Raw genomic sequence first — 15,829 nt, 5'->3', positions numbered from 1 at the left:
ATGATGTAGTTACTTAGCCTTAATACCATAATCTGTAAGGATTTAATGTTAAGAAATAATCTAAGTCTGCTCGAAATGCCTAGCCATGCTAGGTGTCCTAGTGGCCCCCTCTGTAATTAGTATTTTATAACATGTAAACCACACAATACCCAAAACCTGTAAACCCCACATTGTAACCCTTATAGAGAATAAACTTGAATTGAATTGAACCCTATCTATAAATATATTAAACAACCATGGTGACATTACACATCCCTGTCTAAGACCTACTTTTACCGAGAAGTAGTCTCCCTCACTTCTTCACACCCTAACCTAAAAATGTATTACAGCCTCTCCTCGTGTAGTGACTTACTCGTTTGCCGACAACTCGGACTTATGACGGGCTCTAACCAGTATGCATACCTAAATAATGTATATTAGACCTGATTTCCTCTGTTCTGTTTGTTACAATATACAGTACACTACTGTATAAACATTTAAAAATACACCAGAAATGTTATAAATGGTGCAAAGGTGACATTAAGACAATATCAAAGATGGTTGACACAAACCCACTACCATTATAATATGCTCCTCACTTAACGACGATTTCGTTTACCCGAGTGGTCTTAGGAATGGAACTCCGTCGTTAAGTGATGAGAGGCTGTACTTTGCACTTGTCAGTATTGCATCCTCTTCCATGTCCCCGACCACAGCACCATGTCAGCCATCTCCCTCTGAGGTAGGTTGAACAAAAAAAAAAGAAACACTTTCACCATCATTCAGACACAATCACTGTGTTTGCAGAGGCGCCCAAATACAACAGTTTAGAATTTTGTTGTTGTTTTTTTTTTCAACAAACCAGCCGTATCCCACCAAGGCAGGGTGGCCCAAAAAGAAAAACGAAAGTTTCTATTTTTAAATTTAGTAATTTATACAAGAGAAAGGTGTTACTAACCCCTTGCCCCTGGCATTTTAGTCGCCTCTTACAACACGCATGGCTTACGGAGGAAGAATTCTGTTCCACTTCCCCATGGAGATAAGAGGAAATAAACAAGAACAAGAACTAGAAAGAAAATAGCAGAAAACCCAGAGGAGTGTGTATATAGTATAGGCTTGTACATGTATGTGTAGTGTGACCTAAGTGTAAGTGGTATCTTAGATGTCACCTATCTCAAGATAGATGATGAATATTAAATCAATTAATTTTAATACTAAATTCACTAACTATAATTCCAGATTCAAGGTATCATCAGTGCTGAGAGCTATGCCAGTGGTGAATGCTTTCATGAACAAATATCACAAATTAAAAGTGGAACCCAGGACGAAAGGCAATTGTCCAGACCAAAACCAAAACCAAAGCCTTTTCGTCTCCCTACACTAGGTCCTTCTCACAATTGGACTGCCATTAAAACCAAAGACATAGGTCCTTTGTTTGATCCTACAGGACCTGATGCCCTTGTCATGCCCAGACCGCCAAGTCACCATCAGGTACATATTTAATTTGTTGTTTACATTCATTAGGACATTTTCCCATTTACCTTTTTCTTCCATTCATGGTCTGGCTTTTGTCTTGCTGACACTGCCATCTCTTGATCTATATTCTCACCTGCCTACCAGTATTTGTACCAAACTTTTTAAGCTTCCTACAAGCTTACCTTCCCTGTACATCCTTTTCTCAAATAATTTCACTTAAGATTTTCCTATTTCTCTTTAATTTGCCAAAGTAGAACAGGAAAAAAATAGGACACCTCACTAACTTCAGAATATATATTGAAGAAAGATAGTAAAAAGCAAGCTTAAAAATTAGAAAGGTCAAACTTGGATAAAACATTTCCACCATAAACACATCATCTATCAAAGACCTCACTATGAAACACAGCCCCACACCTGTAACTTCTACAGTAGGCATCTACACCATCCCCTGCGGTTTCTGTCCCAAGAAATATGTAGGCAAGACAGGCAGAGATCTTGCGGTCCGCCTGAACGAGCATCGAAGTGCCTGTAACAGAGATGATTTAAGGTACGCCTGTGTCCTCCACAGAGATTCCACGGGGCATTTGATGAACTGGAATGAGGCACAACTCATTCTCACCGAACCAGACCTCAGACCCCGACGGTGCCTAGAAGCCTCACTAATCGCTCTCACCGACACAATAGAACATAACACTGGAAACCACAAAATTTCAAAAACATTAGCATACATGATACTTAAGTAGGCTAAGCACCACCAACTCAACAACACAGGAGTCACATGATCTCATCGTCTGCCCGTCCTCATCCCAACATAACATTCTTCAGGTCACCATGCGTCACTCACACCTCACTCTCCGCTATATATAATGTCTTTCTACCTCTGTATGTTAGAAGTGATATAGGTCCCAGGACTGAAACGTTTTCTAATAAATATGCCATAATGTTTGCTTATGTCTTTCTAAACCAACTTGTCGGTATTTATTGCCAAGGTTTATACCAAGCATGTATATACACACCCCTCTGGGTTTTTTCTATTTTCTTTCTAGTTCTTGTTTATTTCCAATCTACATGGGAAAGCGGAACAGAATTCTTCCTCTGTAAGCCATGCGTGTTGTAAGAGACGACTTAAATGCCGGGAGCAAGGAGCTAGTAACCCCTTCTCCTGTATATACAGTGGAACTTCGGTATGCAACCTTAATTCGTTCCAGATGGCTGTTTGAGTGCCGCTTCATTTGTGTATTGAGCAAGTTCTTCCCAACCAATTTTCTGTTTGCTTGGCTGTTCTCACTAATCGTCGTAGGCTCCATGGTGACTTATACAAATAATACAAAAAGAAAAAAAAACACAAAGAAACACGAAATAGTTTACAGCGAAGTTCTGGCAAGTCGTATTTGTTTGGTCGAGTGCTGAGCTTTGCTTGAGGAGGGAGCTGGACGTATACTGAGGTTCCACTGTATTACTAAATTTAAGAGGAGAAACTTTTGTTTTTCCTTTTAAGCCACCTGCTTCAGTGGGATATGGCTGGTTTGTTGAAAGAAGAAGAAAACTATGAAGAGTAGAATAATCAGAGATAAGATTGTTAGCAGAATGAAAATAATGCCGCTGCTAGTACTACATCACTTAAATAAAGAATTAATTGGATAAAAGGACATGCAAAAAATATTTGTATTGTGGTCAGTAAATAACCTATTTATTTAGTGCAAGATCTACTAATCATAAGACGACCTTGCTACAGAATTATACTCTCTTTTTTTCAGATACTTCTTTTACTATTTTTTACCTTCCAGCATTGGATTAATGTGGGTATAACTAAAGGGAAGAACTAAGAGTCAAGGCTAAAGGTATTGCCACTTAGTAATGTATGTGGGTGACCGAAACCAAGTGGTAAGCTTTCTGTTTGACTTAATGCATGTAAACCCAAATCAGAAAATTTAGCTTTATTCAATGTAGCAGTCTTATTTTAGTACAGTACATAATTATGAGTTCTACAACTTTGGACATGTTTTGTTTATAGTGGACCTATAACAGTAGCGGAGCAAAAGTGGTGGACGTAGTAATAGATCCATACATCAGCGGACAGCTACGACCACACCAGCATGAAGGTGTCATCTTCTTGTATGAATGTGTCATGGGATATAGGCTTCCTGGTAGCTTTGGAGCAATATTAGCAGATGAAATGGGCCTTGGCAAGACACTACAGTGCATTACTCTGGTGTGGACTCTTCTCAAGCAGGTAAATTATTACAAGAAATAAATAGTTTGTGCAAGAGGGTTAGATAAAAATGTCTGTAATGATATCTTTAACCTTTTTTAAAAGATTCATGATAGTGTTGCTGTATGATAATAATATTGTGAGCTTTAACTAAATGCTAGTTGGTTTAAACATTACTGCACTTTTCTTCAATATTATTTTTAGCTCAACATATGTCTCCCACCAAGGCAGGGTGATCAAGAGAAGAAAACATTCACTATCACTGTCTTTCCAGAAGTGTACTGACCTCACATTGACATGCTTCTTCCTTCCCGCAGATTTATCACCACATTTTTCCATATTTATTTGGATTTACCTCATCTTTCATGAATCCACATGATAAATCTACACAAGTATCTAAATAGGTAGTAGGTTGGTAGACAGCAACTGCCCAGGGAGGTACTACCATCCTGCCAAGTGAGTGTAAAATGGAATCCTGTAATTGTTTTGCATGATGGTAGGATTATTGGTGTCTTTTCTGACTCTTAAACATGCAAGATTTCAGGTACGTCTTGCTACTTCTACTTACACTTAGGTCACACTACACATACATATACAAGCATATATGTATACACCCCTCTGGGTTTTCTTCTATTTTCTTTCTAGCTCTTGTTTATTTCCTCTTATCTCCATGGGGAAGTGGAACAGAATTCTTCCTCCATAAGCCATGCGTGTTGTAAGAGGCGACTAAAATGCCGGGAGCAAGGGCCTAGTAACCCCTTCTGTATAAATTACTAAGTTTAAAAATAGAAACTTTCATTTTTCTTTTTGGGCCACCCTGCCTTGGTGGGATACAGCTGGTTTGTTGTAAAAAAAAAACTAAATACATATACCTCTCCACATTCCTTCCTTCTAATCTAACCTTCTAATCTTTCATTTCCTATACTTTTATTAATTCTAATAACTTTACAGTTCCCTGCATTCACTTTTGGTTTTCTCTTCAAACAACTTACCAGTCTCCTATACCAAATTTTGCAGTTTCTCTTTTGACTCTCTCAAGTACATCTGTGAACTTCAAATTGCAATTGCAACAGAAAAAAATTCACAAAATCACAATACCATGGCTGGAACAGTACACAATCAATCTGCACTAAAGTGAAGAAACTTATGACAACATTTCGGCCTGTCTTGGTCCATTGACAAGTCACACTGAAGCGAGAAGTGGAGAAGGCCACAGTATGTATGAGAGGGAGCAGAGGAAGAAGAGAGCAGCAGCAGTAGTAGTAGTAGTAGTAGAGAAAATAGAGGTAGTACTAGTAGTGTTGGTGGAGGGCATAGGATGGTGGCAGAGGGAGTAGTAATAAAAGTAACAGCAGGGGTACTACTGTTGCTACTACTACTACTCCCATCTTCACCCCCCCACCCTCCATCATATATATTCTGGCATTCTCCACCTCTTGCTTCAATGTGACTTGTCAGTGTTCTGAGATGGACTGAAACATTGTTATAAGTTTCCTCTCCTAAGTGCAGGTTATTTGTGCAACTGCAACAATATAAAATCAGATTAATTATTTTTTAGGAGCACCCACTTCCATTAACTTTTCTTACTACCCCATATACAGCAAAAACAGAACTATAGCGACATCATGCATTTCTGTTTAAATCTCATTCTTACTAAAAAACAATGGTGTACTGGAAAGTACACCATAAAATGTGGCAGAGTTGCCTGACAAGAATGCTGTAGAGTTTTCATCAAGCTACTGTTTATTTCATAGACTTGCAATTCTTGCCAGATCACTTTCTAATCTACAATGTCACACACCTTCATTTCCATCAGTGAAGCAGGCACTCATCTTCCTTATTTAAGAAGTGATCACTTACGTGCTTCAATGCAAACACTCGATCTACACATCATTGCATTTTGTCAGGGCCCCTATGGTGGACTTCCGGTAGTAAAGAACAGTTTGATCGTCACTCCATCGAGTCTCACGAGCAGTTGGGAAAAGGAATTCACAAAATGGCTGGGAAGAGAGAGAATTAAAGTCTATGTTGTGAATCAAGCCAACAAGGTAAAGTAACTTCGCAAATTAATTTGATATTTAATTATTTACTTTTGTTGACTCTTTCACTGTCCAAAGCCCTGAAATTAAGTGCTGAGTGTCTACATTCTTTTTTTTAATTCTGAAATGGTAGAGAATCTTTTTCTGGTGGTAATGAAACCATAAGTACAAAATTTGATGGAAAACTTAAGGAGTTATGCAAGTGCAGAGTTAGTGTTCAGGGCACAATTCACACATTAGCAATTTTGCCCACTTTTGAGACCCATTTTAAACCAATTCCATTGCAATATGTTGTTTCTCTTTTATACAGGTTGAAGACTTTGGCAAAGTACAGCATTCAGGAATTATGATTATATCATATGAAATGTTTGTACGTGGTGTTGATCTGATTAAAACACTAAAATTTGATCTCCTCCTCTGTGATGAGGGGCACCGCTTAAAGAATGCCAATATTAAAACTACATCTCTCCTTGCAAGTATTAATTGTAGAAGAAAAGTCATAATTACAGGAACTCCAGTTCAGAATGATCTGCAGGTAAGGGTTATTTTTTTAAGTGTATTACATTATGTATTGTAAAAATAATGTAGCTACCTGCATTTTATAGAATTTTGATGAATTTTGATCATTGCCTCTTTAATCACTACCATGTACAGTGGACCCCCGGTATTCGATAAATCCGGTATTCGATGCATTATATCGCAAAAAATTTTGCCTCGGTATCAGATCGAAAACCTGGTATTCGATACGATTCGTACGAGACGTGTCCACGTGTGGCCTGAACTGCCCCGTGTGTGCCAGTGTTTACAAGCCAGCCAGTGTGCGCGCATCTAAGGATACATTCGGTACATTCCATATTATCCATATTATCACTGTTTTTGGTGCTTCTTTCTGCAAAATAAGTCACCATGGGCCCCAAGAAAGCTTCTAGTGCCAACCCTTCGAGAAAAAAGGCGCTAATGACTATTGAAATAAAGAAAGAGCTAATTACAAAGTACGAAAGTGGAGTGCGTGTGTCGGAGCTGGTCAGGTTGTATAATAAACCCCAATCAACCATCTCTACTATAGTGAGCAGGAAAACGGTAATCAAGGAAGCTGTTCTTGCAAAAGGTGCAACTGTGATTACGAAACAGTGACTGCAAGTGTTAGAAAATGTTGAGAGACTGTTATTGGTGTGGATAAATGAAAAACAGATAGCAGGAGATAGCATCTCTCAAGCGATCATTTGTGAAAAGGCTAGGCAGTTGCATGACGATTTAGTAAAGAAATTGCCTGCAACTAGTGCTGATGTGAGTGAATTTAAGGCCAGCAAAGGTTGGTTTGAAAGATTTAAGAATCGTAGTGACATACACAGTGTGGTAAGGCATGGTGAGGCTGCCAGTTCAGACCAAAAAGCAGCTGAAAAATATGTGAAGGAATTCAAGGATTACATAGACAGTGAAGACTTGAAACCTGAACAAGTGTTTAATTGCGATGAAACAGGCCTGTTTTGGAAGAAAATGCCAAGCAGGACCTACATTACTCAGGAGGAAAAGGCACTCCCAGGACATAAGCCTATGAAAGACAGGCTTACTCTGTTAATGTGTGCCAATGCTAGTGGTGATTGCAAAGTGAAGCCTTTATTATTGTATCACTCTGAAACTCCCAGAGTGTTCAGGAAAAACAATGTCCTCAAGGCTAATTTGTGTGTGATGTGGAGGGCAAACAGTAAGGCATGGGTCACTAGGGACTTTTTCTATGACTGGTTACATCATGCATTTGCCCCCACTGTGAAAAATTACCTAATTGAAAAGAAATTAGTGCCTTAAGTGCCTCCTGGTATTAGACAATGCCCCTGGCAATCCTACAGACTTGGCAGAGCGACTTTCTGGGGACATGAGCTTCATTAAGGTGAAGATTTTGCCTCCTAATACCACTCCTCTCCTGCAGCCCATGGACCAGCAGGTTATTTCCAACTTCAAGAAACTGTACACAAAAGCTATGTTTGAAAGGTGCTTTGTAGTGACCTCAGAAACTCAACTGACTCTAAAAGAGTTTTGGAAGGATCACTTTAATATCCTCAATTGTATAACCCTTATAGGTACGGCTTGGGAGGGAGTGACTAAGAGGACCTTGAACTCTGCTTGGAAAAAACTGTGGCCAGAATGTGTAGACAAAAGGGATTTTGAAGGATTTGAGGCTAACCCTGAGAATCCGCCAGTTGAGGAATCCATTGTGGCATTGGGGAAGTCTTTGGGGTTGGAGGTTAGTGGGGAGGAAGTGGAAGAGTTGGTGGAGGAGGACAATGAAGAACTAACCACTGATGAGCTGCTAGATCATCTTCAACAGCAAGAGGCCACACTTGAGGAAACTGCTTCGGAGGAGGGGAGAGAGAAATTGAAGAAGTTGCCTACTTCAAAAATTAAGGAAATGTGTGCAATGTGGCTTAAAGTGCAAACCTTTTTAGATGACAATCACCCTAACACAGCTATTGGAAGCCGTGCTGGTGACTATTACACTGACAATGTTGTGAAACACTTTAGGAATGTCATAAAGGAACGGGAGGTACAGGCCACTATGGACAGATATGTTGTGCGACAGAAATCCAGTGACTCTCAAGCTGGTCCTAGTGGCATTAAAAGAAGAAGGGAAGTAACCCCGGAAAAGGATTTGCTACCTCAAGTCTAATGGAAGGGGATTCTCCTTCTAAACACTAACACCTCTCCCCTCCTCCCATCCCATCAATCATCACCAGATCTTCATTAAAGGTAATTGTCAATTATTTTATTGTTATTGTAAATATTCTATTGCATTAAACTTAATATTTCATGTAGTAAATTTTTTTTTTTTTCATACTTTTGGGTGTCTTGCACAGATTAATTTGATTTCCATTATTTCTTATGAGGAAAATTGATTCGCTTTTCGATATTTTCGGCATTCAATGAGCTCTCAGGAACGGATTAATATCGAATACCGGGGGTCCACTGTATATTAATACTGCTGTAAGCTGATTGCTTTGTATTTATTGCTTGGTGTTTGATAATCTGCTCCATCCCAACTTAGGTAACAGGCAGGCACCTAGGTTCACATGGCTATTTACTTTGGATGTGGATGTAGTAAGAACAGCCTTTCACATTATTAAGAGCTGTGTAAAGAGAAAAATATGTGAACCTTGTAATCAAACATCACATCATTTTTTCTCTTAATATTCATATTAGCCGGACTTGAGTCCTGGAAATGGGAAGTACAGTGCCTACACTTTAAAGGAGGAGTTTGGGATATTGGCAGTTTGGAGTGACTATCTAAACTGTCATATCTGGGCGCCTCTGCATAGACATTGATTATGTATGAGTGATGATGAAAGTGTTGACTGATAATGAAAGTTTTTTCTTTCTTTCTGTGTTTTTCTTTCTTTTGGGTCACCCTTCCTTGGTGGGAGACGGCCGACGTGTTAAAAAGAAAATCACATTAGAGTCATCTTTAAGCCATTTTATACCACAAGAGCCCTCATTCTACAGAGGAAGAGGCAGAGGCTCCCAAAAGTCCTTCTGTAAGTTAGTTCCAAATTGTAATTACAGTGGACCCCCGGCATACGATGGCATCGGCATACGTTAAATCCGGCATATGATACATTTTAATGCAAAAATTTTGCCTTGCCTCACGTTAAAAAACTCGCCTCATGCGATTCGTCAGAGACGTGTCCCACATGTGGCCTCAGCATCAATGTTCACAAGCTAGCCAGTGCGGTCGCATCTACGCATACATTCGGTACATTTCACATTATCCCAGTGTTTTTAGTGCTTGTTACCACAAAATAAGTCGCCTTGGACCCAAAGAAAGCTAGTGCCATCCCTGTGGTAAAAAGGGTGAGAATTAGTATGGAACTGAAAAAAGAGATTAAGGAAATGTGTGCAAAGTGGCTTGAGGTGCAAACCTTTATGGATGAAAATCACCCTCACACATCTATTGCAAGCTGTGCTGGTGACTATTACAATGACAATGTTGTGAACCACTTTAGACAAATCATAAAGGAACGAGAGGTACAGGCCTCTATGGACAGGTATGTTGTGCGACCGAAGTCCACTGACTCAAGCTGGTCCTAGTGGCATTAAAAGAAGAAGGGAAGTAACCCCAGAAAAGGACTTGATACCTCAAGTCCTAATGGAAGGGGATTCCCCTTCTAAACAATAAGTTCGACACTCTCCCCTCCTCCCATTCCATCAGTCATCACCAGATCTTCATCAAAGGTAAGTGTCATGTATTCTATTGTTAGTAGAGTACTACTTACTGTGCATTTCTTCTTCAGTTTGTGTGCATTAAACTTAATATTTCATGCGGTAAGACTTTTTCGTACTTTTGGGTGTCTTGCACGGATTAATTTGATTTTCCATTATTTCTTATGGGGAAAATTAATTCGCCTTACGATGATTTCGGCATACGATGAGCTCTCAGGGACGGATTAATATCGTATGCCGGGGGTCCACTGTACTGTGGATTCTCCAACAGTTTTTTGATAGACAAACAGGCAGATGATCTCACTGAACTAACACTTGCCAACTAACACTAAATTTCCATTTCCTATTAGTGTTCATCATTTTTTCTTTTTTTTTTTGTCAACAAGTTGGTCGTCTCCCACCGAGGCAGGGTGACCCAAAAAAGAAAGAAAATCCCCAAAAAGAAAATACTTTCATCATCATTCAACACTTTCACCACACTCACACATTATCACTGCTTTTGCAGAGGTGCTCAGAATACAACAGTTTAGAAGCATATACGTATAAAGATACACAACATATCCCTCCAAACTGCCAATATCCCAAATCCCTCCTTTAAAGTGCAGGCATTGTACTTCCCATTTCCAGGACTCAAGTCTGACTATATGAAAATAACCGGTTTCCCTGAATCCCTTCACTAAATATTACCCTGCTCACACTCCAACAGATCGTCAGGTCGAAAAGTATCATTCGTCTCCATTCACTCCTATCTAACACGCTCATGCACGCTTGCTGGAAGTCCAAGCCCCTTGCCCACAAAACCTCCTTTACCCCCTCTTTCCAACCCTTTCGAGGATGACCCCTACCCCTCTTTCCTTCCCCTATAGATTTATATGCTTTCCATGTCATTCTACTTTGATCCATTCTCTCTAAATGACCAAACCACCTCAACAACCCCTGTTCTGCCCTCTGACTAATGCTTTTGTTAACTCCACACCTTCTCCTAATTTCCACACTCCGAATTTTCTGCATAATATTTACACCACACATTGCCCTTAGACAGGACATCTCCACTGCCTCCAACCGTCTCCTCGCTGCTGCATTTACCACCCAAGCTTCACATCCATATAAGAGTGTTGGTACTACTATACTTTCATACATTCCCTTCTTTGCCTCCATAGATAACGTTTTTTTACTCCACATATACCTCAACGCACCACTCACCTTTTTTCCCTCATCAATTCTATGATTAACCTCATCCTTCATAAATCCATCCGCTGACACGTCAACTCCCAAGTATCTGAAAACATTCACTTCTACCGTACTCCTCCTCCCCAATTTGATATCCAATTTTTCTTTATCTAAATCATTTGATATCCTCATCACCTTACTCTTTTCTATGTTCACTTTCAACTTTCTACCTTTACACACATTCTCAAACTCATCCACTAACCTTTGCAATTTTTCTTTAGAATCTCCCATAAGCACAGTATCATCAGCAAAAAGTAACTGTGTCAATTCCCATTTTGAATTTGATTCCCCATAATTTAATCCCACCCCTCTCCCGAACACCCTAGCATTTACTTCTTTTACAACCCCATCTATAAATATATTAAACAACCATGGTGACATTACACATCCCTGTCTAAGACCTACTTTTACCGGGAAGTATTCTCCCTCTCTTCTACACACCCTAACCTGAGCCTCACTATCCTCATAAAAGCTCTTTACAGCATTTAGTAACTTACCACCTATTCCATATACTTGCAACATCTGCCACATTGCTCCTCTATCCACTCTATCATATGCCTTTTCTAAATCCATAAATGCAATAAAAGCTTCCCTACCTTTATCTAAATACTGTTCACATATATGCTTCAATGTAAACAGTTGATCTACACATCCCCTACCCACTCTGAAGCCTCCTTGCTCATCCGCAATTCTACATTCTGTCTTACCTCTAATTCTTTCAGTTATAACTCTACCGTATACTTTTCCTGGTATACTCAGTAAACTTATTCCTCTATAATTTTTACAATCTCTTTTGTCCCCTTTCCCTTTATATAAAGGGATTATACATGCTCTCCGCCAATGCCTAGGTGCCTTCCCCTCTTTCATACATTTATTAAACAAAAGTACCAACCACTCCAACACTATATCTCCCCCTGCTTTTAACATTTCTGTCATGATCCCATCAGTTCCAGCTGCTTTACCCCCTTTCATTCTACGTAATGCCTCACGTACCTCCACCACACTTACATTCTGCTCTTCTTCACTCCTAAAAGATGGTATACCTCCCTGGCCAGTGCATGAAATTACCGCCTCCCTTTCTTCCTCAACATTTAAAAGTTCCTCAAAATATTCTCGCCATCTACCTAATACCTCTCCCCATCTACTAACTCCCCTACTCTGTTTTTAATGGACAAATCCATACTTTCCCTAGGCTTTCTTAACTTGTTTAACTCACTCCAAAATTTTTTCTTATTTTCATTAAAATTTCTTGACAGTGCCTCTCCCACTCTTTCATCTGCTCTCCTTTTGCACTCTCTCACTACTCTCTTCACCTTTCTTTTACTCTCCATATACTCTGCTCTTCTTATAACACTTCTGCTTTGTAAAAACCTCTCGTAAGCTACCTTTTTCTCTTTTATCACACCCTTTACTTCATCATTCCACCAATCACTCCTCTTTCCTTCTGCCCCCACCCTCCTATAACCACAAACTTCTGCCCCACATTCTAATACTGCATTTTTAAAACTATTCCAACCCTCTTCAACCCCCCCACTACTCATCTTTGCACTAGCCCACCTTTCTGCCAATAGTCACTTATATCTCGCCCGAACTTCCTCCTCCCTTAGTTTATACACTTTCACCTCACTCTTACTTGTTGTTGCCACCTTCCTCTTTTCCCATCTACCTCTTACTCTAACTATAGCTACAACTAAATAATGATCCGATATATCAGTTGCCCCTCTATAAACATGTACATCCTGGAGCCTACCCATCAACCTTTTATCCACCAATACATAATCTAACAAACTACTTTCATTACATGCTACATCATACCTTGTATATTTATTTATCCTCTTTTTCATAAAATATGTATTACTTATTACCAAATTTCTTTCTACACATAGCTCAATTAAAGGCTCCCCATTTACATTTACCCCTGGCACCCCAAATTTACCTACTACTCCCTCCATAACATTTTTACCCACTTTAGCATTGAAATCCCCAACCACCATTACTCTCACACTTGATTCAAAACTCCCCACGCATTCACTCAACATTTCCCAGAATCTCTCTCTCTCCTCTACACTTCTCTCTTCTCCAGGTGCATACACGCTTACTATAACCCACTTTTCACATCCAATCTTTATTTTACTCCACATAATCCTTGAATTTATACATTTGTAGTCCCTCTTTTCCTGCCATAGCTTATCCTTCAACATTATTGCTACTCCTTCTTTAGCTCTAACTCTATTTGAAACCCTTGACCTAATCCCATTTATTCCTCTCCATTGAAACTCTCCCACCCCCTTCAGCTTTGTTTCACTTAAAGCCAGGACATCCAGTTTCTTCTCATTCATAACATCCACAATCATCTCTTTCTTATCATTTGCACAACATCCACGCACGTTCAGACTTCCCACTTTGACAATTTTCTTCTTCTTATTCTTTTTAGTAATCTTTACAGGAAAAGGGGTTACTAGCCCATTGTTCCCGGCATTTTAGTTGACTTTTACAACACGCATGGCTTACGGAGGAAAAATTCTTATTCCACTTCCCCATGGATATAAAAGGAAAAGTAATAAGACCAAGAACTATTAAGATAAAAATCAAAGAAAACTCAGATGAGTGTGTATAAATAAACGTGTACATGTATGTGTAGTGTGACCTAAGTGTAAGTAGAAGTAGCAAGACGTACCTGTAATCTTGCATATTTATGAGACAGACAAAAGACACCAGCAATCCTACCATCATGTAAAACAATTACAGGCTTTCGTTTTACACTCACTTGGCAGGACAGTAGTACCTCCCTGGGTGGTTGCTGTCTACCAACCTACTACTACTAGTGTTCATCATATCCTATACAAATTCCAAACTATGTACTACAATAATTAGCGAGTATTGTGCATTATTAATATATGTTTTACAATAATAATATCTTGATTATGAAATAAATTAGTGGGAGCAAAGGGCTAGTAAACCTTTTCTCCTGTATAAATTACTAGATGTAAAAAGAAAAACTTTAGTTTTTGTTTTGTAGATCACTTTGCTTTGATGGGAAACTGCCATTATGTTAAGAAAAAAAAAGTAGTATATTTCATCAGACTCACAGCAGAATATTTTCTTTCAGTGGACCTTTTGATTTTTCCTTAGGCACTTAAAATCCATTCATCTTTGCTCTCATAACATTCTGAGATCATGTAACCCACCCAGAGAATAAACTGGGTATGCCTATAATGCATAGGAAATTAAAATGTAATTTTTATTTATAGCATTCAATTCTGATGACACTTTTCATAATCTCTGCAGGAGTTATTTGCCCTCATAGAATATGTGAATCCAGGTATACTCACCTCATCATCATTTCGTCATGTATATGAAGATCCTATAATTGCTTCTCAGCAGCCAAATGCATCTCAGACTGAAAAGGAATTGGGTAAGTTTTGAACTCCTAATCTCATGAATACTTGTATAGATCTTTTTCTGTCTCATAAACACGCTAGATAACAGGGATATCTTGCTACTCCTACTTACACTTTGGTCACACTTCACAGACACGCACATGCATATATATATATACATACATCTAGGTTTTTCTGCTTTTTCTAAATAGCTCTTGTTCTTTTTTATTTCTTCTATTGTCCATGGGGAAGTGGAAAAGAATCTTTCCTCCGTAAGCCATGCGTGTCGTATGAGGCGACTAAAATGCCGGGAGCAATGGGCTAGTAACCCCTTCTCCTGTATACATTTACTAAAAAAGAGAAGAAGAAAAACTTTATAAAACTGGGATGCTTAAATGTGCGTGGATGTAGTGCGGATGACAAGAAACAGGTGATTGCTGATGTTATGAATGAAAAGAAGTTGGATGTCCTGGCTCTAAGCGAAACAAAGCTGAAGGGGGTAGGAGAGTTTCAGTGGGGGGAAATAAATGGGATTAAATCTGGAGTATCTGAGAGAGTTAGAGCAAAGGAAGGGGTAGCAGTAATGTTAAATGATCAGTTATGGAAGGAGAAAAGAGAATATGAATGTGTAAATTCAAGAATTATGTGGATTAAAGTAAAGGTTGGATGCGAGTAGTGGGTCATAATAAGCGTGTATGCACCTGGAGAAGAGAGGAATGCAGAGGAGAGAGAGAGATTTTGGGAGATGTTAAGTGAATGTATAGGAGCCTTTGAACCAAGTGAGAGAGTAATTGTGGTAGGGGACCTGAATGCTAAAGTAGGAGAAACTTTTAGAGAGGGTGTGGTAGGTAAGTTTGGGGTGCCAGGTGTAAATGATAATGGGAGCCCTTTGATTGAACTTTGTATAGAAAGGGGTTTAGTTATAGGTAATACATATTTTAAGAAAAAGAGGATAAATAAGTATACAAGATATGATGTAGGGCGAAATGACAGTAGTTTGTTGGATTATGTATTGGTAGATAAAAGACTGTTGAGTAGACTTCAGGATGTACATGTTTATAGAGGGGCCACAGGTATATCAGATCACCTTCTAGTTGTAGCTACACTGAGAGTAAAAGGTAGATGGGATACAAGGAGAATAGAAGCATCAGGGAAGAGAGAGGTGAAGGTTTATAAACTAAAAGAGGAGGCAGTTAGGGTAAGATATAAACAGCTATTGGAGGATAGATGGGCTAATGAGAGCATAGGCAATGGGGTCGAAGAGGTATGGGGTAGGATTAAAAATGTAGTGTTAGAGTGTT

At 39.1% G+C, this 15,829-nt stretch overlaps 1 protein-coding gene across 1 annotated transcript in view; it reads left to right on the top strand.

Annotated features, from left to right (window-relative positions):
- The window catches only part of LOC128688403 (DNA repair and recombination protein RAD54B), a gene marked incomplete at its 3' end in the record, with an annotated part of 37,686 nt that extends 23,123 nt beyond the window's left edge, over window positions 1–14,563 (top strand). The window contains exons 6-10 of the mRNA XM_070081244.1: window positions 1,219–1,470; window positions 3,470–3,688; window positions 5,575–5,715; window positions 6,017–6,241; window positions 14,437–14,563. Coding sequence (XP_069937345.1) covers window positions 1,219–1,470; window positions 3,470–3,688; window positions 5,575–5,715; window positions 6,017–6,241; window positions 14,437–14,563 — 964 coding nt within the window. The remainder of the gene's footprint in view (window positions 1–1,218; window positions 1,471–3,469; window positions 3,689–5,574; window positions 5,716–6,016; window positions 6,242–14,436) is intronic.
- Between the last annotated feature and the right edge of the window lie 1,266 nt (window positions 14,564–15,829).

Source organism: Cherax quadricarinatus, unplaced genomic scaffold, assembly GCF_038502225.1.
Source record: "Cherax quadricarinatus isolate ZL_2023a unplaced genomic scaffold, ASM3850222v1 Contig2058, whole genome shotgun sequence".
In the NCBI taxonomy this organism is placed as follows: Eukaryota; Metazoa; Arthropoda; class Malacostraca; order Decapoda; family Parastacidae; genus Cherax; species Cherax quadricarinatus.
The sequence above is the reverse complement of the archived record's forward strand: the minus strand, read 5'-3'. Positions and strand labels throughout refer to the sequence as shown.